General features: G+C 36.5%; 1 protein-coding gene across 3 annotated transcripts in view; it reads right to left on the reverse strand.

Moving 5' to 3' along the window:
* Nucleotides 1-26,941, reverse strand: part of ATRX (ATRX chromatin remodeler) — a 132,029-nt gene that overhangs the window by 64,965 nt on the left and 40,123 nt on the right. For all 3 annotated transcript variants that reach the window (XM_074962447.1, XM_074962446.1, XM_074962448.1), the window contains 6 exons: nt 22,680-22,789; nt 19,878-19,945; nt 15,821-18,759; nt 10,074-10,146; nt 3,419-3,549; nt 1,768-1,947 (listed from right to left, as the gene is read on the reverse strand). In XM_074962447.1, coding sequence (XP_074818548.1) covers nt 1,768-1,947; nt 3,419-3,549; nt 10,074-10,146; nt 15,821-18,759; nt 19,878-19,945; nt 22,680-22,789 — 3,501 coding nt within the window. The remainder of the gene's footprint in view (nt 1-1,767; nt 1,948-3,418; nt 3,550-10,073; nt 10,147-15,820; nt 18,760-19,877; nt 19,946-22,679; nt 22,790-26,941) is intronic.

Raw genomic sequence — 26,941 nt, forward strand, 5'->3', positions numbered from 1 at the left:
CAAAAAGAGGCCAGTGTCTATAGTTCATAATTTTGGGGGGCCTGACTCATGATTTTTTAAAGTCTGACATTTATAAGCAGCTAAAAATACAGTATGCTATTCAGTCCTATTTTATCATTTAAGATTAATTTTGAATACACTGGAAAGCTATACGAGTTTCTTACTAAATGGTATATGTTGCAATAAGTAAATAAAATGCTACTCAGTAAATAACAGAATATGAGTAACTGGGAGTTAGGTTTTTGTTTGTTTTATGTACTTGGAGAGGTATAACAACGGAGGACCAAGTCACTGAGCTATTTGAAGTGAAAGAAATTTTACTGCTCCAGGTCAGGGTTAAGGTAATTGAGGAGACTTATGACTAAAGGGTTCTGGAGATTGGTCCGGCCATGCCTTGGTCTGGCGTTTTATTTGCTAAAATACTGTAAAAGTTACAACAATATCACAGAAGATGCAAAAATGAGAGACTTTTATGGGGGAACACTGTAAATATAATACAATACAGGATGATTCATCCTTAGGTACATGGAAGACTACACATGTATGGTATCCTGGCATTACTGCAACACTAAAAATATAAATCTACTTTCAAATTGTGCAATAGGGATAATTTGCTTCCAATGTAAATAAACCATTTACACTCTGAAATGCCATGGTTATTGGAGTCTGCAGTGTTGGTCCCAGTTGGTCCCACGGTTATTAGATGTAAGAAATCTGCACTAACAGTCATTCCTTTGCTCCTCAACCCAGAAAAAGCTAGAAGAGCTGCATTCTTAGCTTCTTAAGACAAGAAAAATGAGAAATAAACCCAAGTTTTCATTTAAGAGTTCCATCTGCCGTCCTATTGTGAACCACTTTAGAAGAACTTGGAGAGATGTAGAGTTTAACTCTCTAGGATGAAGGAAATTTCTGGTGACACAAGGGCCTATGTATAGTGTGAGGAAGAGATAGCAGTTGCAGGAGGAAGGAGGAGGAAAAATTGGGTTTTCCTGAATTATACCTATTTGATTTGGTATTAAAATTTCATGACTCAACCAGATTAACCCAATTTTTTTGAGTGTGGGGAGAAGAGAGGGAGGGAGATTTAACAGAGAGAAGGGGATTAAATAAGAGTAAACTATCCTGGAATAATCACTGTGTTATAATAAACCTAGTAAATGAACAAAAACAGACAACAGTCTGGGATGACAGCACAGGAGGAGATGTGTAAAAAATATATTTTAAAATTCCTAGTTCAAAATCTGAGTTCTTTCCAAATTGTTCTAGTTTTAGATATACTGATTTAGTTTAAATGGACTTTAAGAAAATGTGTTTGAGTTAACATCATTTTCTTTGAATTTGCTAGCTTTTGCCCTTGTAAATAAATATTTCAAATAGTTTCAATGATAGGTTTTTTAAATTATTATTTCATCAAAAACTTACCAAATAATTTCATGGGGAGTTCACTGTCCCATGATTAAAGATTATAATTAGAGTATTTTGAAAACACACACACACGAACAAAGAACCGTATTGACAAAAATTCAGTGACAACAACACTGTTTTCCCTTATTTGCCTGTAGAGAGTTGATGGCACTAACTTCCTCAATCTCAACTGCAAAACAAGAAACAACTATAGGTGTGAAAGAGTGAGAGGAGGTGTGAGGAAGACAATTTGGAATTCCGGGAAATCTTTTGTTCACTGGAAATCTCCATTACGCCACATAACTGAACATATTTCATCCAACCACAAATACATTCTGCCACACAAACATTTAAATTTTGTACCTTTCCTTCTATTTCTGCGTTTGCCTTCTTTTGCATCTTTAGATTTTCCCTTTTTTTCTTCCTCAGATTCTCCATCACTCATACTTAGCTTGTGTCTCAGCAGTCTGTGTCTATATCTAGGCTTCTTAGACTCTTCATCATCTGAATCTGATTCAGAATTATCTTCCTTTTCATTCTCCTCTGTCAGAGAGAAGAAAAATCAGCACAGAACTCATACAGGTAGCTATTTGCTCATTTAAGTTGCATTTCATCTATTAAATATTTCCAGGAAGATGTGATCGAACAAATGCACATATGCACTCCCCCCCCCCCTTATCTTTGCAGTGGAAATGGTTTGATCTTACAGTTATCACATGGTTTATCAACTGAAGCAATTTTGTTTTCGTCATACATATCTCACATACTTTACTCCTGGGGGAATTTTACATCACTGAGCACGCACAGAATTCATATCTCCGACAGATTTCTTTGTTTCCCTGCGGAAAAATGAATTCTCATGGGGAAGCAAAGGGAAGCTACAAGAGTGGTCACACGCCCCTCCCCGGCAGCGCAGGCAGGTCAGTTTGGGCTCCTGGAGCAGCCAGTAGAGACATCAATCGGGGGGGGGGGGGGGAGGAAGGGAGGGCTCGGCAGTCATGCCTGTGAGAGACAGACAGACAGACACTGTCCCTCTCACTTGCTATTGTGGCATGCTCAGCATGGAGGGACAGGGCGTTGGGCTGTTTCTGAGGAGGCAGGCGTGGGGCAGGCTCCGTCCCCTAAAGCAGAGCAGAATGCAGCAGCCGGCCTGCTTAGTGAATTGTTCCCATTGTCTTTGTGAATTCCCCCAGGAGTAAAAAACAGGTATAAAAGTTTTAAGGCTCCTTTACACATTGCCAGAGTGGTATAAAGGACCGTATGGCCTTATAAAAGCTTATGGTGCTTTAGTGATTAGAACTGAACTAAGTTTTGGGACTGAAAAAATTTCCTATCAAAATGTACTCCATGAACTGTTTGCTACTGACCTATCTGGACATGGTCAGTAGCCAACATAAATTGTGAGTTTGATTCCACAGCCCTCACTTGCTCTTCAGTTGCCTATGATGTACCACTGAGCATATGGCTGCATATATTTGTTGTCTAATAACTAGAAATAAAAGGTCAAACCTAGTTACATTATTATTAGGCAAGGGGGTTTAGGGATTTTCTCCACTGCTCCCCACTCCCATTCTCCATCCACTGTATTGTAGTTTAAATAAATTACCAAAATAATTGAAACCAGCGTGATTATATTGCATTATTTTGACAAATAAAATATGCAGAATTTTAAAATGTTGTAAACAGAATTTAACTTTTTGGTGCAGAATTCCCCCAGGAATAATACTTGTATGTCTTATTGTCTTTTATTAATCAAATATTGCTTAGCACATACTCGATTCTAAATTGGTTATAACGATATGATCATAAAGTAAAAGTACACTTTTACAGAAGTCAAACAGAGAAACCCACAGAACCATACTGACTGAGTTCAGTTTGGCAGTTGGTATAAAAAAATGCATGATGTTGTTTGGGGATTGTTTACTGATTTTGCTGTTATCTTTCCCCGAACGACTTCTGAAATTATGACAGATTCTAAAGCACCACTTTTTTCCTGCCACATTTTGGTGCTCACCATCATCTTCTGCATTTTCATTTTTCTTTCCCGTCTTCTTTTTTCCTTCATCTGATTCTTCATCTGAAGATACATCCTCATCAGAGGAAAGATTGGCTTTGATTTCTTCTAAAAGCATTTTCTTGGCAATTCTTTGAAGTAAAACAAAAAATACTATGTATTCCATCGCTTACACAATAGATCAATGAATGACAAATGTAATCTTATATAATTCAGCACTTCAGTAACAGGGTTGTGAGCTCAGAAAGAATTAGGAATGGAGAGCAATCATGGTGGTAATGAGAGGATATTCTAACTGACATTTCATATGTTAAACATGGTAATCTGCTTTGGAAAAAGTTCTTTGCAGTGCTCCCAAATAAGCACTTTCCAATTTTAAACCATGTTTACTGCAGATTTTGCTGAAATGTGTTTTTTTTAAAGCAACATTTAATAACTTGGGCCCATTTCATTCCTTCCCACCTGTCCCATCTTCCAGGTCACTCATCTTTTCTAATAAACTGTGATGCAATATTAAGCTGATTTTATTATTTATTTTTTTTTAGTTCTAATGGCCTCAGGAACACTAAGTGTTTTGGGCCAAGTCTCTAAATGATTAGAGACAAAAAACCAACAGTCAATCTCTGGACACTTTCCTCTATGCATTTAATTTGTGGTAAAGGCAGTATGCACTGAACACCTTGAATTCTGAAGATAAAGGATATGCACTAAAACAATTTTTTATACTATAACTCCACATTTTGCTCCTGACAGCTGTTCCTGAGGTATATGTTACAATCCTTTATGTCTGTGCCCTTGTACTTCAAAGGAGATGCAGCAGGAATAAGTGCAGTGTTTTATAGGGCACACACGGTTTCTCAAGAAGATGTGGTTGCAAATGGCTGGAAAAATCTACATCAGTAGAAGACCAGAGAAAAGGGATGAGAGCAGTCTCACATCCCCTCAAACATCTGCCAGCAACCCTCTTAGGCACAGTGACCCACAGATGAAGAAAACAGTGATTTGTCAAAAGTTACGGGTCTATATAAACTTGCAGAGTCAGACTATTATCCCACTTCCTGTGGAACAAAAAAAAGGTTGATCAACTTCTCATAGCCTCCCATTCCAACCCAAAAATATTTTCAGTTAAAATACAATAATTTAGACTATGAAAAATGCATTATTTACAGGATCTTTCAACAAAGGAAAATCAAGTATGAAAATACATACAGGGAAAAGTGATGTACAAATGGACAAGAAAATTGTGGACTTAATCTGATACTTTACTTCAAGGGGGAAAAAAGAATTGTCCCTCATAGGGGATCAGGTCCTATGGAATTGAGGAATAAAAATAATAATATTTTTAAATATATTTCTCCTGTCTGCAATGTTAACTGCAAGATTTCATGTATTTTCTCGATCAGATCCGATCATTTTAGCAGTAATGATGAAAAGCATTTTATTGTATGTATGTATGTATGTAAATAAAGTAAGTAAGTAAGTAATTCAGGAAAGGGAAGTATCTATAGCTAATCAGAAACCCAGTTCAAAAGCCAGGAATTTGAACAGTTCTATTCTTCATTCGGAACTGGCACAGAAATAACTGACCCTAATGTGTTGCTTTTTATATTACACAATTCAAGTAATTAGTAGTCACATTGAACTATAAAATATATTTTATTTTATTTATACTTTATTTAAATTTTCCAGGAATTAATTTGTGCCCCCAAAACAATGCCAAATTTTCCAAGACCACTATTTTATTTTCCCCACGGTTTTTGCAATTACACTTCAATCATACAATATTTTCCATCTTTTAATACACTTTAATATGATTTCAAATAAGAAATTCAAGACAGGCATGTGTTCAACTGTTATTATTTAAAAGAAAAGAAAGGGGGGGAATTAAAAATTATCCAAGAGCATGAAGATGTTTATGGTTGGTGCACTAAGTCACACTGACCTGCAGCATCCACAGAGGAAATATTAAGACATTAAAGAATTATCTGACCCATATATAACTAGATGAGTCATGATATCAAACTATTTTTTTAAAACAAGTTTACCTAAAAAGTTGCTTTTAATTACTTATATCAACAGACTTCATTTTGTGGACCTGACCCAACATTTATTGAAGTTCATATGGACAAAGTCCCATTCATTTCAATTAGCTTTGTATCAGTCCGTGTAGGAGAAATAAGAGAAGAGAGTAAATTTTAAATATTAATGAATGTGTATAATATCTGACCGGAGGAATAAATAGTTACCTGTATTTGAAATTTAAATCTTCCCCCTTTTGTAGTTTTTTTGAATACTGTACTTATTTGCCCAGATCAGTTGTAATTTTCTTCAGAATACAATGGTTTGGATTCCCAAAAAAGGGGAACTATTTCCTTATTTTTAATTATTTTGTAACTTTCATATATAAGTTATTTTAACCTTAAAGTATAATCTAGGTCATGTGGACATCACCAGTAGGTTTGCTAACTTTTACATAAGAAACACACTCAACACCAGGAAAGGAATAAGGTACCGATGAAAAAAAACATTGCAAAACTTAAAATTAAGTTCACAAGTCTCAACATACTGCCCTGTACCAGTGCACCTAAATGATTTCACATTATCCTCAATAGTGCTAAAAGAGTTAATAAAATTTGAAATTGGATAACAAATTCTTACCTGCATTGCAAACCATCTTTTAAAATATACATATATTTATATATTTATTTAAATAAAGTGGATTTTGACTCTTAAAAGGAAGGGTTTTTTCACATTTACAGAATAATGTTTGCTGAGAGAAATCTAAAGAATACATTCAGCAGAATTTCTTCACAAGTACAAACTTGAGTATGCACACATAGAATACTATTTCTTCTCTATTCCAGCCTGCTCCTAAGGATACAGGTCACTGTCCACAGTACCATCATCATCTGAACTTCCTCAAGCTGAATAATTTTAATTATTACTAATTAAATAATATTAATTAATAAGCATTTCTGAAATTGGCAGATTAATAACTAAATACTTTTATGTTCCACAAGACATTAAAAACACTAATTTTTCACCTAGTGAAAGAAAGTTCAAACACTGCACATCAACAGGGGATGCAACTATTTATTTAGTAGAAATAAGATACAAATTATGGTCCTCAAAAACTAGATATTCTCTAGTATGTTCCACTGAAGTGGTGCTCTAGTCTGAAAATGTAAAGCATGTTTAGAAATTAGGACTATTTTTCCACTTTTGGTGTAATCAAAGGATTATATATAATGAAATTGGTAAACAATACTGAAAAGACAGTGCTGAACAGATCAAACCCTGTAAATGCTTCTGATAAATATTTGGCATAACAGTATTCACAGCATCATGTGAAACTGGATGTTTAGTTCTTGAAATCAGTTTTATTAAGTTAAATTATATCTGACCTCAAAGTAATAAAATCTATTGCAACTTCAAGTTCAACTTCCAAATCTTTAGAAAGTAATTAAGACCGAAGATCAGCAGTTACCTACACTGACAAACTTTTATTCTTTTCAGCACTTGTTTAACCATCAAACTGTAGAAGCGCCAAGACAATACAGATTATGATAGTGTGCAAATCTGTTTCCCCCAACAAATCTCTGGGGGATTTTTATTTATTTTCCTGGGATCGGGGAACCGAGGTGGATTCTTAGCCAACATCAATTACAATTAAATGCTATAAAATTTTTAAATAAAAATAAAAACAAAAAAACTGGGGCCATGCGATCCACTCAATAGTATACTGGGCTGCAAGTGAGGAGACCTGGATGCTATTCCCAGCTCTGCCACAGACTTGCTGTGTGATCTTTAGCAAGTTATTTCACATCTTTGTGACTCTGTTCCCCACACCCTGTAATGTCTAAATAGGCAGTAACCCTTTGGCAAGAACTGACTCATTTATAGCTTTTCAAAAATCTTGAGGATACAATGTTGCCACTGTAAAACAAATTTAGCTGAGAATTTAACTAAAAATAACGATTAACACTATGTGTTAACATTCTTAATTAAATTAAATCAACTCACAGGTGGTGTCCATAAACACATATTAGTTATATGTATAATCGAATTGTCCAAAATAAGCTGCTAAAGAGACAAAACCATAAGGCTGCGCTAATAGAAAGCAGCATCCTTTAAGAGTATTAGAAATTTAATTAAATTTCACCTTTAGCGTATTTTTAATATTTAGTTGTATTCGTATTTATAGTTTTATATATGTATGTTTGACTGACATTTAGTACACACACAAAAATACTTTCCTTCAGATTAATAATTTACCAAATACTTTGTTCTATAGACTGTATTATGCCTTTGTATCAACGATCTGATTTTCCATCTCTCATAGAGGTATTACAATTAAATTAAATGCTTGGACAAGAAAAATGTTTTACAAAAATTTATTGCATCCATCAAATACTTAAAAGGCATTCTGCATTAATACACTATTTACCTCTTAATAAACAAAACTACTGCGAACATATTAACAGTACCATTTAAAAGATCAGAAGGACCAACAATAAACAAATACACAACATAAGATGACAGCATACAGCACTGCCTGTCATATTGTGACCAACTCAGATATTGCACTTTGGCAAAGATGATTTCAAGACTTATTAAAAAAATTATTCATGTCATTCACATTCAAATGTATTCAAACAATAGAACTTCTAAACTAAACTAGAGACTTGCAACCATGAGTGCCCACACTATAAATATCTCATTGGGTACTAGGTACCCTCTTTGGTCTGGTAGAAAAGAGGCAGCTTGTCTGAGTAACACAAAATATTTTTCTAAAGTTGTGTTGAGTAAAGAAAAAAAAATTTTTTTAAATCTTCTCAAAATGTTTTCCATCTTTTTACAGTTTTGTACCAGTGATTACGGTACAAAGTACAATGAGTGTTGAATGTAATATTAGTGAGTTCAGTTATCAATTACTTCCTGAAGGTTGAAAAGTGTATTTGGTAACAAATACCTCCCCCTACACCTCAGAAATGTATATTCAGAATATTTCCTAGATAAAAATTTAAACAATGATTCAGTTTGAAAAGTTACACAAACTGATTTTAAAACCTAAAAGAAAATATAATGATATTTAGTGACCAAATCTATTTTGTTCAAGACCTGTAGGGGTTGTACGGAGAAACACGATAATCCCCTCCACAGTAACAGGTCAAATCTACCAGTTAACATTTGTACTGTAAAAAGCTGAGCTTTCAATGATAAATATTTGCTTTAAATCAGCTGAATCATCAACCAGAAATGTTTAAAAACGTAACAAAGGTAGAGTGAAATTAAAGTATATTTAAATAAAAGTAAGGTTAACAATGTTTAAATGTTGTGCTTATGGACCTGTGCTGTCAGTCCCTTAAAAGTTATTTTTTAAGAAGTGAATTAAAATGCTTAAATTTTAAAACTGAACATACAGAAGAGCTAGATTAGCAGCAATATTTCTGTACCCAACTGAGGTCCATATAACAAAATTCTGTTTTTAAATTCACTTCAGCTATGTAACAAAACGCAGCTATTTTGTGGAACAGACACAATATTCTATGCTAATAAGGCTCAGAAGCAGAAAAGCAGACTCCATCAACAGTTATGTTGTAAAGTTACAAAGTCGGTCCCACATTTACTACAGGACAAAGAATTCAGTTTCAGAAATACTGTATAAAGTTTTCTTGGAAAAACTTAAACTACAATAGCTTCCAAAAAGAAACTCCTGCTCATAATTGAGTGTTTAGCATAGAGTCCCTTTAAATTAATACTTCGTTTATGCTGTTACTAATTCAAAAGCCAAAAACTTTTACATTTTATTTCATTCACTATCCAAACTACTTTTTGAGGACTACATTGTAATAGTAAAATATGACATACGTTTAAAAAAACAACCACCTAAAAGTAAAATTACATCTATTAGTTTTTATAAATTTAAATTTTAAAACTAAATAATATATAGGCCCAGATCCTGAAATCACTCATTCACATGCTTCACTACGCATGTGAGTAGTTCCCTTCATGGCAAGTAAGCCTATGTATGAGTGCATGTAGCATCAAGACCTTAACCATCATGTAGGTGATTTCAGGTACTCATCAATTTATTAAACCTCAATTTCATTAACAGTCCAGAATATCCATGAAAATGTTTTCTCCATAAACGTGTTCCCATATTTTTGCTTTATCTTTCTAATGAGAAAAGGTGTTTTAATAAAAAAAAACAAATTATGTAGCTCTAATAATCAAGATCCACTATAAAGATTTTGTCATTGTATATTGCACAGATGCCAATTTTTATCATCTATTCATGTAAGTAGCTGAAATTCACATTTATCAAAGCAGGCTTTTACTTGTCTCAATGAAGAGCTTATCACAAAACCCACATTTTACATAGGAATATAAAACAGACAGTGCTGCAATGCATTTATAACACACCCTATGCAAGGTGTGTTAGTTAACACTTCTAAATATTTTCTTTACATTTCTGGATTTTGGCCTCTGTTTTCTGGCCTCTCGTTCAAACTTGCGGGAAGCCTGTGAGCGAGTCTTTACAAGGCAGGCAGTCCTGGTTTTTACAACCTGCTTGCTGTTCCGTTGCGCCGGTTTGCGCCCACGCCTAGGGTGTGTTATAATCTTTTTAAAGTCCTTATGGATGGAATCATACCTATTCTCAGGATCGTCGTCATCCTCCTCCTCCTCCATTGGAACAGCCCCCGATTTAGTATCTCCTTCATCCCCTGGGAAAAAAGTCAGAGATTTGACATAAGGATAAAACCAGCAATGCACATATCAATTTTCTATTATATGTGACCTGTTGCAGCACACACTCAATTTAAAGATAACTTGGTACTAAATATCACAACCCAACCTTTAAAAAAATAAAAAAAGCAATCTTGAATAGACAAAGTATTCCCCCATACAATATCTAATAGTAGAAAACTCTTTGAAGCAAGAGCCTTGTTAACATCTATATTTACTATTGTAATTTTCAAGCAAATCTTTAATACCATATAAAATGAAGCCATAATCTGTATAGATTTTACTTTAAAATGCACAATAATTGAATGCTACACTCTTCAGGTATTTTAAAAATGAAAATTTTAGGTTTTCTTGTCCACTTCACGACTGGATTCCCATCACCAAATTCACAGAGACTGAAAAGATGATGGCAAATAAGCTACAGTACTATCAACTTCCAAGTATACAAGAGCTTGCTTACTCATAACTGAGCTGCCTAGTCTTCACAAGAAATATTTCAGCAGGAAAAAGTTTCTCCTGATGATCTACTTCCCTCTCTGTACTACCAAGGAAAACCAAGCAACATCCATCCATCTTGGAGCATGCACATTTATGTATGAAGACTTGTATTTTGAGAACTATGCTGATTAGCCTTAGAGCAACAATATCAAAATTCAGCTTATTATATAACATACCTCACAAATGCAGGAAGTTAATATACCTAATTTATCTATTAAAACCAGAAGTCAACTTAAGCAGGAGGAAATTTTTTCCTTCCTTAAAATTACACGAGAGAAGGGAGTTATACATTCTGATCTTGACCCTGCCAACTACCTTTTTAGTTCACACACACTATTTTTCCCTAAAATGTTTTTAACTCTTTTAAAAGTTGATTTGCAAATGGAATTATAATGACACAAGAGTATCCGGCAATGTGTGCTAAACTACTTCCAGTATAGTCTATGGACATTCAGTCTACACACTGAAAATTCATTTTTTAAAAACAAATTTCTGATCGTCCAGTGACGTCTAGCCAATGAAAAGAGGAATTGGTCCACAAGTGGTCAAGTAAGTATTCTTTGTTGCTACTTCATATGGCTTTCAAGGTTCTCTAGTTGATGTAACATTGCCATAGAATGGGAGCCAGCCAGCAATCAGCAGTAGGACTGGGTATCAGGGGACCTACTAAAGAAGGGTGAAGCGTCAGTAGTTCTTGCGTTCAATACGTCCCTCTGCTTGGTTAGTAGGGACTTTCAACAGATATTGCTAGTATGTTGGTGGATTACTTTTAAATTCCACTTGTAGGTCACCTTTAATAGTTGAATCTTCTCTTCCTTTAGAAGTCCACCCCACACACAAATTATTTTCTCCTCTGCTTAAAGTCCCTTAAGGCCCAATTCTATTCCCATGGGAATCAAAGGTGTAAAGAAATCCAAGGGAACAGGACAAGTTCTTTAGTACCCAATTCTTGTAACTTCATGCCATCATGTGCTTGAGCCTCATCCACCATTTCCATATGATTCAATCTCTCCCCCCACCCCCACCTCCAATACCCTTTTTTAATCCACAGGTATAAGCTTCAGACGCTCTCTCATTCCTATTGTTGCCTGACCCTTTTTAAGGTTGATGTTTAGATTAATGACCAATTGATCTGACTGCAATTAGGTTCTTCCCCCCAGAATCAGGCTATACAGAATTCACACTATGGAGTTCAATATTTTGTGGGGCGTCTTGGTGTGAGTAACAAGGATACTCACACTGAGGGCAAAATAAAGCCTTAGATACCTTTATTAAAATAATGGAGAAAGCTAGAAATGATCCAAGCCACATAAGAAAGATAATACAGGATCAGGGTAATCTGTGGTATCATTCTATGTATAAGCTTTAGAATTGCATGCTCACACCCTTAGTTGGGGACAAAAGGACCAACTCTGTCTCCGTCATGCAGTGTCCAATGGTACAAGTCCCCCAACGAGTTGAAGGGTCAAGTAGAAAAGAAGCAGACGGCAATGGAAGAGGCCCAGGGAAAGACCAGCCCCGGGCCACATGGTGACTGCCCTGTTACAGGGCCTTAGCATCATCTGTTCATATGCCCACATGTAGCCTTTTTACCAGTATAATACCAAGGTGTACTTATTTTATATGTTAACATATTGATCTGCGTGACTACCATTTCAGCGCATGATCATACCATCATCCCTTGCTTAAGTGGATTTGCAGTTATTACTTCCATGTTCCTTGCAGTAGCACTTACTGGAACATTCTAGCTCCTACTGGTGAGCAAACTCTTCTTAGTTCCCCAAATCTAAAGGTAACCGCTGATCTGTGCTAAGGGAGACGGCCTACTTAACCACACTTATGCTCCAGCTAATATCTTACAGGATATAGGCCTAATGGTTTCTTGCATTACAACAGAATAGAATAGAAGGCAAGCCAGTGCATATAATGGGGTGAATATCATTGGGCAAACTTGCCCTATGCTACACTGCTACTTACTGCTTTACAATTCTTTGATATCATTTATGCAATATGATTCACAAAATGATGAATCATTTTTCTTATAGGGTATCACTATTCGATTAATTGATGTAATTTTATGTAAGGATTTGGGGAAGAGAAGTCTCTCTTTAAACTGTATAAAATGCTTCACCTTGCACTTTCGTGAAGCTGCAGAAATGATGTTATCTTGTACATTACCATTATGGTTTGTGGTATACTCCTCTACTATATACGTACGCTTGAATTCCTAAATGCTGCCAGACATTGAGATAATTAAGTTTCCATTTGTGACCAGTAAATCCTTGTCTGAGTAGTGTCTTGAAGTTTATGGCCCATTTAAGGAAGAAAAACATTCTATATCTTTAATGCTATTCTCTTTACATTTTTATATTAAATGGCATGAACTTGTGTAAATTTAATAGCCCACTGAAAAATGGACTAATAGTACTGGCAAAAAAGTCAGGCATAGTGAAATCTTTTATTAATGCTCCACAATACTGAGCTATATATCAAGCACCTTCACTTTTGAACCTCTACTTACCAAAGACTGTATATGTCATGTCAAATTGTGTAGTGGTTTTGCAGTGTAAAAAAAATACTCTTTTGGAGACTAAGATTTCCTACTAGTTAGGTAGATGACTGGCACGATAAGAATTGTTGGGTAGAATAATCAGCAAATGTAAATTAGTAGCAACTCGGGCACCGTTGTTCAATGTCACTGCCATGGGTGGTAAGAGGAATTGAGGAATGGGCTGCAGCTGCTTCACCCTTTCTCCCCGGCACTGTAGCATAGTAGACAAAGGGCACATACATGGCTCCAAAAGACATTTCTAGTCCAAAGACTCCAATCTCACACGTATGCGATGCATGCACAACTACACTGGAATCCATACTTACACATACTCAAAGAACTGGTTACCCTAAGATGACCTGTTGAATTTGGATAATGGCTCAGTGTTAAATAGCTCTTATAACATACCAAATCTCCTTTAAGGTATTCTTGAGGTGGAACACAAGGGAGCGGTACAGAAAACTTTGTTAGATCTTCTGCTTACTGCATATTCAGAGCAGAGTTAATTGCACTGATTCCAAATCAAAGTAGCTTCAAACAGGGAACGTATCTTATAAACAGAACAAGTCTCTTGAACTATCTGCAGTTGCCAGACTTTTTGAACAGTCTAAATTCTTTATATAAGAGACCAGCAAAGAGCCTTACATTTTTAATTTAAGAATGGTTAAATTAATCCATTGATCCTAGATAGATTAGAAGCTCCTACATTAACACTGAGCATGTTATCTCTCCCTAAAGCAGAAAATTTAAAAAACAAAAACCCCTAGAAGACCGAATCTTCAGACCCATTATACCACTGCTTGTTAGGTAAATTAGCATGTTCCAGTTCCACTCTAACGGTACATGAAAATCAACTTTTTTACAAGATTTCTGCATAACTGTGTTAGATTTTGACCCTATTATAATCGGAATAGTAATATATGAACAAGATGTATCAGTAACAACTACTCTAAAAACAATAGCTCAATATATTGTTAACAAAAGTGTGCTCTTTTATAGTGCCTTCTATCCAACGATCTCAAAGTAATTTACAAACATTACTGAATAAAGTACCATTGGCAAGTATTCTCTCCATTTTACATACAGGGAAAATAAAACACAAAGGTTCAGTAATTCTCCTGAAGTCAAACAGTCTGTGGCAGAACTTGAAACAGAACCTGGGAGTTCCTGAGGTCTGTGCTTTACAGGAACATTGTCAACTTGAATTTTCTGAATTATCTAATTTAAAATAAATAAATAAATTTTCTGATTCAGTACCCTTTGAAATACATTTTCAATTTTTTTGTTTTTGTTACTTTTTTGAGAAGGAAGACCCAGAAGCAACAATGCCCTCTTGTCCCCACCCTTTCCCTTTCTGTGCATACTCCTGCCTACTCAGGGGCAGCTCTACCAATTTTGCTGCCCCAAGCAGCTGCTGCCGAATTGCCGCCACGCCCGGAAGAGCAGCGGGGCTCCACCAAATTGCTGCAGCGGGACACGGACTGCCGCCCCATTCTCAATGCCGCCCCAAGCACCTGCTTGGAAAGCTGGTGCCTGGAGCCGGCCCTGTGCTTACTGAATCTTCTGTTTCAGCTTCAGTCTCACAAGCCATGGGAAAGGGTGTGCATCAACTATAATGCAGTGAAATCAAGTACAGAAAAAAAAGTACTGTAGAATGTCAATGGAAACAGTCTGGAAAAAGTTTCTCTCTCAGAGTAATCTTAGTAACAACCATAGATATAAATTGTTCAGCTGGAAATGAAACTTGATAGTGCCCTTTTAACCTCAAGATCACCCTTCGTCCTTATTTTTAGGTTCTCCAAACCTAGAAGTTCCAGCTGTGCTACTCTGAATTTTTTAAAGAATAAAGGACTAATCAGATGCTGATCAAAGGGGGTCCTCCTCTCAAGTCTGGGCAAGAAAAAGAATTAGCCCCCATGCTCTCAGAAGCACTTTTAAAATGCATAAAAATCTGTTCAAATAATAAATAGCAGCCTGATAGACGTTAGCAACAGATGTCATTTTCTAGAATCTATTTCATGGGACACAGAGATAATCTGGCCCAATATAAAAAGTGCACATGCATAAACTATAGCTAATTCTCCAAAGGACACATTATACCACAAGGCTTGATACTCTTCTCCATTACATGACCCAAAGCTAGAAGATCTGATGTGAGCTCTCCTGTTCTCTACTACCTAAACCCAATTCATGTTCTGTATTCATTAGACAAACAAAAGCAACTAAGAATAGGCATAAGAAAGCCAACCCACAATGGTATTACAGACTATGGTTCCAGTTTCTCAAATATTTTCTTAGAAAACGTATTAAAATTAAATAAAAAGTCCAAGGTGATTTGTAAATTAAGTTAAATGGCTGTTTGCCGAGGTTAGCACAAGTCAAATGGTAACTGGTTGCAAGTGACATCACAAAACTTCTGAACACATCACATTAGAAAATAGGTTTTAGAAATATGGCTTAAATTTTGGAATGCACAGTCACATTTACAGATATTTTCACTTAAGCATTTGCACTACTAGATTATTAAATTAATATGACTACCCAACTCATACTATCAACCTCCCTGTATTAATATGCTAATCAAATTGTAGACCTTTGCACACCTGAAGACTGACAAAATCCTGTGTTGGAGGACAGTATTAAGCTTTCAGTCACGGGCTTAATCTTCTGCTCATCACTGCTTCCATCGCCTGCTGAATTCTGGTCCTCATTTTCTTCCTCATCTGATGAGGAGGAACAGGTGATGTCATCCTTCTGTTTAGACATTCTTTTTTCCACTTTTAAGTTACCCTTTTTATTCTCCTTAGCTGAACTCTTTTTACTCTTTTTTTTATTGTCTTCATAAGGCTCCTCATCAGAAGAGGACAATGAATCATTCCGTTCTTTCTTGGAAGTTTTCTTTTTGTGGCTTACTTTTTTCTTTTCTTTAGCTTCTATTCGTTTTTTATTCTGTTTAACATCTTCAGAAGAACTCTCCTCTTTCTTTGGGGACTTCTCAGCATCTGAAGAGGAATCATTCTGCAACTTCTTCGATGTTCTCTCTCTCAAATTTCTCTCTCTCTTTTCCTCAACAGCCATTTCCTTTTTACTCTTATTTTCAGAGGAAATGTAGCTCTTTTTCTCTGGGGATGATTTATCTCCATCAGAAGAAGAACCATTCTGTTCTTTCTTATAATTTTTCTTTTTCAAGTTTTCTTTTTTGTTTTCTTTACCTTCTGTTTCTTTTTTATTCTTGGTTTTGTCTTCTGAAGAATCACAACTCTGCTCCTTCTCTGCAGACTTCTCAGTTCTGTCCAAAGAATCATTCTGTACCTTTCTCTTTTTCAAATTTCTGTTTTTCTTTTCTTTTGCTTCTGCTCTCTTTTTACCATCAGAAGAATGACAACTCTCCTCTTTTTCCAGGGATGATTTCTCAGTATCAGATGATCCGTCATGCTTCGCCTTCGAAGTTTTTTCTTGTAAATCTCTGCTTTTCTTTTCATTGACTGTTTGCCCCTTCCTAATTTTTTTATCTTCAGAAGAATGACTAATCTCCTCTTTCTCTGGGGATGACTTCTCAGCATCATCAGATGATTCAACCTGCTGTTTCGTCAAATTTATTTTTTTCTTACTAGTAGATCCTTTTTTATTCTGCTCATCTTCAGAAGAATCATAATTCTCTTCTTTTCTGGGGTATTTCTTTTTGGCTTTTTTTGCAGACTCTATTTTACTCAAACTCTTTATCTCTCTTTCTAACTCTGAGTCATAATTTGAAGAATCTGAAGGGTTCTGTCGTTTCTTTTTTGCAGAAGTGGAGCCTTTAGTTGATTTGCCTTTTTTGGCAACTAAATCGGAACCAGAAGTGGAGCTTTTTCTTTTGCGCTTTCCATTCTCATACTTCACTGGTTGTTTCGTTAGATCATTTAAAGCATTCTTCTGATTATTGGATGTCTCACTATTGCTGTCAATATCTGAGGAACTAGGACTCATCATGGCTACTTCTTTAAGGACTGCTGGCATCTCATCCGAATCTGAACTTTGGTCCAATATGTCTGCTTTTTTTGATTTAGAAAGCTTATTAGGTTTAGGATGATCAGTAGTACTGTCAGAAGAATTTCTTTTATCTTTTTTTCTCCTTGACTGGGTTGATGATTTTTGCTTGCGCTTCTCACAGTATGTGTCATTGCTGTCCTCTTCTGAATTAGATGTTAAAGGATTCATGTCTGTTTGACGCCTCAGAGGTGTAGTCTTCACACGTGGAGACCTCCTGAGATCAGATTCCTCTACCAAGAGGACAGTTTCATTTTCAGGTGAGTGTTCATTACCAATGTAATGATTTTCTTTTCCAGAATCACAGTTTTCTGCCTTGGGTGTTACATCAGCATTCTGATCTCCCTTTACTGGATTACTGTCTTGATCTTCAGCTTTAACTGGAGAATCAGAAAGGGAAACAGGAGTCAGTTTTACAAACAATTCTTTTCTTACTTTAGCTGATGCTTTTAACTTGGTACCTCCTTTAATGTCTTTTGAAGGTGTAGTACATTTTATATTTGCATTTACTGTCTCCAGCTCTGTTGCTGTACTTCCAGTGCCCTGTTCATCTGCTGCACTCTGAGTTTCCATAGCCGATTCTAGAGTCTCAAAAATATCTTCAGGGACTGATGAAGGAACAGACACAATATCCATGTCTAAAGCCTCAGTACTATTAGGTTCATACTGAGGCTCTTCATTTGTCTCAGACTTTTTATCTTCACTGCTAGTATTCTTGTTTTCTGTTTGTTGTGTTGCTGGAACATTTTGGTCCATGGGCTCATTGTTAGGCTGTTCTGACACAGCTTTTTTCACTGACTTTACAGCGTCCTCTTTCAACTCTACATGTTCCTTTCCTTCATCTCTTTTCACCTCATTTTTTTCTAGTTTAATATCAGTTTTTTTCTCTTTGGTATTCTTCTCTTTGATTTTAACATCCAAAGCTTGAATCTCTTGATTCAGACCTTCTTCTAATGCTAAATGAGCTTTTTTTATGTCACTCAACACAGATTTAAAAGCTTTCAGCTGACGTAGCTGTATGGTAGAGTTTATTTCTGAATTTTCTACTGCCGTTTTCAAAAAACTTACAAAACTAGCGTTCATATTAGTTGTGGTCTCAACCAGTTTTTTTGTCTTTTTAAGCATGTCTTTTGGCACCATTAGTGCTTTATAGGAATAGGTTAAAGAACCAGAATATGAGTCATCTAATTTCTTTTCTTCTCCATTACAATTTGAAATATTTCTCTTTGGAGAAAATTTGAGTGTGTGATCATATATTTTACTTTTTTCACTCTCAACTCTGATCTTCTTCTTGTTTTGTTGCAATAACTGTTCTAAATTTTCAAAAACACTGTCACATGCAGTGACCAAGTCCAACAAAGGTTCTGGGTGGCAAATGTAGCAATGCCATTGGTTATTTTCATCCATTATGGCTGACAGCTCCTTTCGACCCAGGTTGCGCAAAATGCACTTTTTGCAGAAGGCATTATGGCAAAAGTCGCAGCAAATTAAATTTCCACCTTCAGCACACCATCTGAAATGATGATTGGGAAATGTTAAAAATGCTACCCCAAAACAAATTACATTAATTGTTTAGACAAAAGTTTAATTGATCATTTTTAAAGTTTGATTTAAAAAGTTAAAATATTTTAAAAGTTACTAATCAAAGGCAAAATTTTCATTTCAAAAGATGGCAAGCAGATATCTACTAATTTAGAACATTACTGAAACACAATAATTAACAAAAAAGACATTGAAAGGCAGTAGATTAAAATGCTGAACTAACAGTTCAGAAAACCAGAAATATTCAAGTACAGCTCCAAAAACCCTTGCCTAGCCTCCAGGAGAACTTGCCTGGCAGGGGAACCGAAAAAATTGCCACATGAAAGAAACTTAAGTCTTCCCTGTTCAGTACGAGAATTATAAGAGTATGGTCTTTTGTAATACAATGATGCAAACTGCACCTCCCTTTCTGACCCATATCACAGGTACAGGGCTACTGAGGCCCATTTTGCAGGGGTTCATGAGGTACTGGATGGGGGGAGGAAGGTATCCTGAACTGTGTATACTCAGTGTATGTAGGAGAAAATTTTTCTTTTTGGAACATGTCTGGAACACACAGTCTGACGAAGACCAGAAAGTGACCAGGATAGAATAAACCTATTCTTGGTTTACTGGACAGATGCAAAGTTCTGAGTGGACCATATCTGGATAGTAATATGAGACAATGTGGCCTCTGGTTGATGACATAAGAGTGAGTGAGGGTTTTAGCTTCTACCTCTTACATATATAATTAGTGGGTTTGCAGTTTATAGACCAATATATCAAGTTTTCTCTGGGAAAGTGAGCTTCAGTGGCCCACCTGATAAATGCTATTTATGGGATAATGATCAGAAGACATATATAAAGCTGGTGTTGGAAACTTAACTAAGTATACATAAACTGATGTTTAGGTTTTAAGTCATGTGATAGTCAACTTTTAACTAAAAGGGCTAATTACTTGATTTCTTTATATTTATGTTTTCCTAGTTTGTGCTAAAATTTAAAATTGAAATATCAACATAATATTATGGGTCTGTTAGCTGGACAGTGGGCATTTCATTATTGTTTTAATTGATGTGGGTAATATTATAGTGGTGTTTACATACTTACCTACACTGTTCATCCATTCCATCTGAATCACGGCTAATGTCATCACTCATATAATATTTGTAGCAAGTCTGCAAGGCAAATAGGTGGACAAGGAATTTTTTTTCAATTAAAGTGGGATGGAATTTAATAAATCTTTATGACTTAATCTAATGAATGCATTAAAGTCAGACTCTTAAAATGTTCTTAGAACTTCAGATCACTGTCTATAAATGAAAACTAGAAACCCCTTTAAGATGTTCTCTCTCATTTTCACCTGCTGTTTACAAAATTGTAACTAATCTTAACAACACTCCAAAGACACAGCAGCTCCTACACAATGACTTTTCTGAACTGAATGGTACAAGCCTTATTTGAAAATTAAATATGTTTGCCTTCTTTTGAAGACCACAGGTTTTTTTTATTCTAAAACTTCCAAGTTGACTATTATTTTTTATATTCAGTATTGGTCTACACTTATCTCTGCATAGCTACATTGGTCAGGGGCGTGGAAGGAAACAAAAAACAAAAAAAACCACCCTGACCACGATAGCTAAACCAACAAAACCCCCAGCGTAGCTGCAACTATCATTTCAACCTCATGTTGTTGTTGATGTTAGCAACGCAACAATTCGTACAGGAACAGAGTTTATGAAATTAAGTTTAAAACTTTTAAAATAAGATTTGTGCACTACCAAAAGCTGCTAAACATTAAGCCCACTTGATTAATAGTAATGACTGCGGTTCCTGAACTGGTTAGGTCAAATTCTGAAGTCCTTATTCAGTCTTTTTTTAAGTAGAGCTCCAGTGACTTATCAGTTTTCCTTGAACAAGAGCTGACAAAAGACTGTACACCAAATGCTGCCCTCACTTGTACCCACTGTCATCACAATCCTGAAAAACAGCGTCAGGATCTATCCACATGTGGTGTGTGTAAAGTAATGATGCACCCTCGCCTGGAATACAGAGTTCAGTACCTGGTCATCCTATGACAAAAAAAGTTATAGCAAAAATATGATTCAGAGACAGACAACAAGAGTAGTTAAGAGACGTAGGAAAACACCCCCATGATGAGATATTGAAAAGTCTGGAACTGTTTACCTTAGTTAAGAGACAAATAAGAAAGGAAATGACACAGGGATAGAAAATAACGAAAGGTACAGAGAATTCCTGATCTGTTCTCCCTTCTTAAAATATTAAAAAACAAGGCAGCATTCAATGAATTTAAAAGAAAGGAAATGTAAAACTGATAAAAGTAAATATCACCTTACAATTAATCAGTAGAACTCACTGACACAAGGCATAATTGAGGTTAAGAGTTTAGCGAGATTAAAAAAATAGATTGGACACATATAGAAAACTAGTTTCAGAGTAGCAGCCGTGTTAGTCTGTATCCGCAAAAAGATGGAAGTGAGCTGTAGCTCACGAAAGCTTAAGCTCAAATAAATATATATAACTTGACTATTCAGAGTTACAATGGGACTGGAAGCAATGTTCCTTGTGGACTGGTTATTCTGTACCTACTTTTGTCAGAGATTTTGTAATTTCCTGAGAAGCAGCTGGTATTGGCCCATTGTCTGAGTCAGGATACTGGTCAAGATGGACCTCAAATCAGATCCAGTGTGTCAATCCTTAAGGACATAGTACTAGACCAACTGAAAAACCTGAAGGCCAAATACAGCCCACATCACAGACCCTACATGTCACTCCACCCATAGGTGCTGACTTCCCTCTTCCCAGTGGGTGCTCAACCCCTCCCCTGGCCCCGCCCCTGCCCCGCCCTTACCCTGTCCCCATTCCCCAAAGTCCCCACCCCCTTCCCGCCCCCTCCCCTCAAGTCCCTGCCCCTTCCCCGCCTCCTCCCCTGAGCACACCATGTCCCCGCTCCTCCCCCTCCCTCCCGGAAAGTCTTAAGCACCGCCAAAAGCTGTTAGGTGGCGGGAGGGTGGGGGTGTGTCCGGGAAGCGCTGGGAGGGAGGGGGAGGAGTGGGGATGCAGCGCGCTGGGGGCGGAGGAAGGGGTGGGGGAAGCTTGGCTACAAGTGGATGCAGAGCGCCCACTAATTTTTCCCTGTGGATGCCCCAGCCCTGGAGCACCCACACAGTCGGCACCTATGACTCCACGAGCTTAAAGAATTGACACAACAGGGCATGGGTGAATTCCCCCATTGCAGGCACAGCATTGGGCCAACATAGGCCACCCTACACTGCCTCCTTCAAAGACTTTAATGTAGGGGCATGATGGAATGGACATGGGTTGGAGGTGATCTACCCATAGTGGTCAGTGCTACAGAATTCTGGACTGTGGTGCTGCCCATACACAACCAGTGGGAAAGTTGCCATAAGTTAGAGCGGACCCTGTCATTGATCTAATTTATATCAGGGGCTGTTTGAACTCCAGGTAGCTGCCTAGTTCCAAGTAGTGCAAAGGAGTCCTTAAAGTCACCTCTTCTTCCTTACCTTGGTGCTGAGCCTTTTGTGCTATGCCTCTTGGGCGAGGCAGACTGATTTGGAACCCCATTATAGCATATAAAACCATAAACATCAAAATGAGAGTAGTTTCATGATATATTCCAAAATTATTAACACTTTAAAACTAATTCCAAAGAAACCACAATAAATTAAACATTTGTGGTGTATAAGCTTTATCAAAGTAACTGCACATTTTAATACTTGCTTTTTCCTTTTCTGCTACCAGTTTCCTTGTTTATGTACATTGCAAAGTTTAACAGGCTAACAAGAGAAAACAATACACAGAGAACATGTAGTGATAGATCACTTTTTTTAAGAAATGAAAAGGCACATGGAGGCACAGTTTATTACATACCTTACAGATAAGAACTTTCAGTGTAGGATGTCTATAGATTGAATCCTTTTGAAAATGGTTCACTTGTTGCCCACAGGCTGTACAGCTTACAATTCCATGCAGTCCTTCCTCTATAGGGGATTATAAATGACATATTAGTTTTTAAAAGAAATCTATGAACAACTACTGTGTTTCCTTATTACAACATTTTGGTTTGTCAAATTATTTGTTTACTTCAAAACCCATTCTAATGCTACACCACCCAGCTTTAGAGGAAGCTTTCTATAACCACTCACCTTTTTTTAAAGGCTAATGAAGAGGTTTTGGGCCATTATCTGCTTTCCAGATAAAATGTATCCAGGGGAAAAAAAAATTCTTCCTTGGTGAGGTTATATACTTGGATTAAATTGTTATTTTATGAGGACATACTTGAACTGTCAGTAAAAATACATTTAATCATGGTCCTACATTGTACAGTAAAATCCCTCAACTTTCAGTTATTCTTCTTCATTAAATACCACGGCAGTTTATAAATAAATATTTTAATATTTCCTTCAGATTTTTAAATTTATTTCTGAATGAGAAATAAGGAAAACAAGTCTATGAAAAGTTAAAAATATAAATAAAATCTCTCTGATTTTGTGTGAAACGTTGTATAAGATCAAAAATAGATTAAGGCAATATTTTGTAGCAATTGTACAGGACACCTCCAGACCATTCTGCTCAACACACTGTCCTGGAAGTTCACATTCATTTTGTCATCTATAAATGTTTTCTGTATCTGAAATGACAGTTTGACAAAATACACTTTGACCATCCTACTGGTAGCTACTACTCCAGTTTTCCAGTTGGTTTAGTCCTGTTTGCTGTGGTGGGGCTTCCACCTGTAGTGTGGTCTTTTAGTACAAACTGTTCCATTTAACAACTTTTATTCTTACTTATAAGCAGTGATGCTGCCAAGAAAAGAAGGGAAGCCAGCTGAGAAACCCCACAGCCACTGTATTAAGTTGGAATCAAGCAGTAAAGCAGGAGAAGGCTGCAGGATGACTTATGTCAACTGCAACCTGTCTGCCTGTATCAATTCAGGAGGCTGTGAATCCAAGAGATGAGACTTCGTTTAAAGGCTTTAAAACACATACACAGAATCAGGCACAAATACCAAAAAGAGTTCAGGAACCTACTGAACTTTTCAAAAACAAAAATACAGACTACTGGCAAAGATTCAGAGATTTTGAAAATGGAGACAGAGCCTTAAATGGACTCAGAGTCTGTTAGGCTTAAGTAAAGAGGAAGAAAGCTTTACAAAGAAAGGTGAAAACAATAGATCTCATTCAGAGTCAGACATTTTCATCTGCTGGGTACATCAGTGTGTGTTAACAGACTTGAGAATATTTTGGGATTCTTAGAACAAAGTACTTGATATGAAATGGAAAGGGCATTTCAAATCCTTGAACCAACTTCAGGCTTAAGATGGGTTTTGTAAAATAGGTACAGCAAGTCAGCTTTCCGGCCAGCCCGTTGTATACTCTTGGCTTTTCCTTCCTTTGGCTAACAAGAAACATATTTTTGTCATTGAAGGAAAATAAATTATCTTGTTCATGAAAACCTCTATGCTAGTACTTGAGTCTCGAACACCTCACAACAGGATATACAAGTTTGACCTGCTCAACCCCATTTTTTCCAAGTACTAGTCTAGAAACAAAGATTTATGGTGTTTTATCTTACAGAACTGTAGGTTATATTTCGATCAGAATCAGTATATTATCCTTAATTTTGACAAAATGTAAGATCTCAACTGGTAATTCAGCTTACCAGGAAGAGGACAAGAAACATTTGGCTGGAATTTTCACTTTACAATCCTGTTCAGCACCACATCTATAAAAAGAATACATGAAGACCTGACCGATCCCAGGCCAGTTGCACCATTTCTGTAATTCCTCAAACATTCTGAAGATTTTATCCCTCCCATAGTGTCTAAACTAGTTCTTATAAAGGTCAGAACCAAAGAATAGGGAAAAAGCTGTAGTTTTATATTATATAATATTATGGTATTGGCTTGAATTCAAATTTCTGGCAGTAAAATTCCAAGGAACTCCATGCCCACTCAAGCCTCATCCTTTAGGACCTTAAGCTTGGTTCACTAGATTGATATGAATACAAACTGTGGAAAGCAGCTCTTGACGGAGTGTGCCACTTTGAAAATGGTAATTAAAATCCTGAATTTCATCTAGAAGTTTCCTGGCTGCCAAAGCCGAGTAGGAAGTATATGTTTAATATTCTCTTGCTCAGAAGGTAAATAGCCACCACTTGTACTAAGGTGTGTGCCAGATACAGCCTATTTCAATACTGTAGACTAGTAGTATGGATGACCATGACAAGATCTGAATCAAAGAATATTGCCATTAGTATATCTGGTCAGTCATTTTATACTACATATGCTATTATAAGTGTTCTATTTTCATGAATATCAGTGTGTTCAAAACTCTGTCTATCCGGACAGAAATTTCACCAGATTTGCATGGTAAATAAATACCTGGTTATATCAATATTCTGAATGTTATGCTAGTTTTTATTCAAGCTATACTGCAAGGTTACAGTATTTTTTTAAAATAAAGTTACAAGGTCTGTTCTTGCTCAAATGGTTTACATTACCATTACGAAAAATATTTCAAGATAGAAATTAAGGCCATGTCTATCAGTACATCTGCAGGCAGCAAGAGTCTCTGAAACATTCAGTTTAACCAAAACTTGTATTTTAGGGGAAAGGAGGAATAGTTAAGGAAGACAGGAGCTAGATGGTTATGGGGCAATCACTAATGAAATACAGAGCCTTCGACAACTAGGTCACAAGACCAAACGTGGCCCAAGATGATAGCTGTCAAAAGTCATTATCAGCCAATGAGTGCTTGGTATTTAATGTAAGATGAGTTGCTAGTCTCTGTCCATTACACGGTGGACAGGAAACAACACACAAAACATTACCAAAACTGTCAAATTTAGAAGACAGCCAAAGATACATTGACAGGTTTCAGAGTAACAGCCGTGTTAGTCTGTATTCGTAAAAAGAAAAAAGAAAAGGAGTACTTGTGGCACCTTAGAGACTAACCAGTTTATTCTCTAAGGTGCCACAAGTACTCCTTTTCTTTTTTCTTTTTAAAGATACATTGGACACTATCTAGAGGTTAAGAGGCTAGTGCAGACAGAGTCCCTCCAAAATATGGTGGAAGCATACTACCATGTCAGCGTGGGGAAAATCTGCACTGCTTCAGCCTATGCTATGCTTGTTTCATGGATGGAACGAGGGTTTTCACTTCCGGGGTACCAACTTGGCAGTTTTCACAAGTACTATGTTCATTTAAATATGTTAGAAAAATACACAATTAAGTTTCCACAAAGTAATGAATGCTACTCACTATGTAAAATTTTACATAACACCGCACTGTTTTTATAGTGTTTTGCAATCAACACAAAGCAATCACTGGCCCATCAGCTGGACATGAAACAGTAGAAAGCACCAGCAAAGAACACAAAGGCTCTCTCTATACACAAAGTTGCACCATTTTAACTAGAGATATGACACTGCACCAATTTATCATCATCTCCCTTACAGACATTAAGATCATCACACCTTCAGTTAAACCCATGCATCATCTTAGTTCATACAAGCCTAATGATTCTGAGATAAAATAAATATCTTTTGGAATCAAAACCATGAAGGAATTCCAATGTGAAACCATATAGAATTTCCAGGAAGACACATGAAAAACTGTAGAGTTGCTGCAAAACTATCCTCTCCACATCCCACTCACCCCTTGCATGTATTAGACCTTTAGATATTTCTGTAGGAACAACTATCACCAAACTCAGCCGTTTGGAGGCATCTATTTAAATATATCATATAAAGATGACATGAAACATTGCAAAACAGAAGGTTACTACCCCAAAAACTGAGTTGTCCAAACGTGTTACCGCTGCAGAACCACAGTGCAGGAATTGTATATCACACTCAGGAGCCAAGAAACCTTTAACTGCATAACTATTATGGGGTCCTTGGATCTGAGCATTCTAGAAAATGGTACTATAAAAGGTCACATAACCCTTCTACCCACTCTCTGACCCTCACTCTTCTTGAGTATTTATAGACTCTGAAGAAGGAAGGGCTGATATATGAATCTTCAGAAGCAATATATTAGGAAAATTCCATTTAACAGAAGGTAACCTTCTGAAGGGAGTGCTTATTTTACTCCTGGGGGAATTCTGCACCACTGCGCACATGCAGAATT

The sequence above is a fragment of the Natator depressus genome, chromosome 9, assembly GCF_965152275.1.
Source record: "Natator depressus isolate rNatDep1 chromosome 9, rNatDep2.hap1, whole genome shotgun sequence".
NCBI lineage: Eukaryota > Metazoa > Chordata > Testudines > Cheloniidae > Natator > Natator depressus.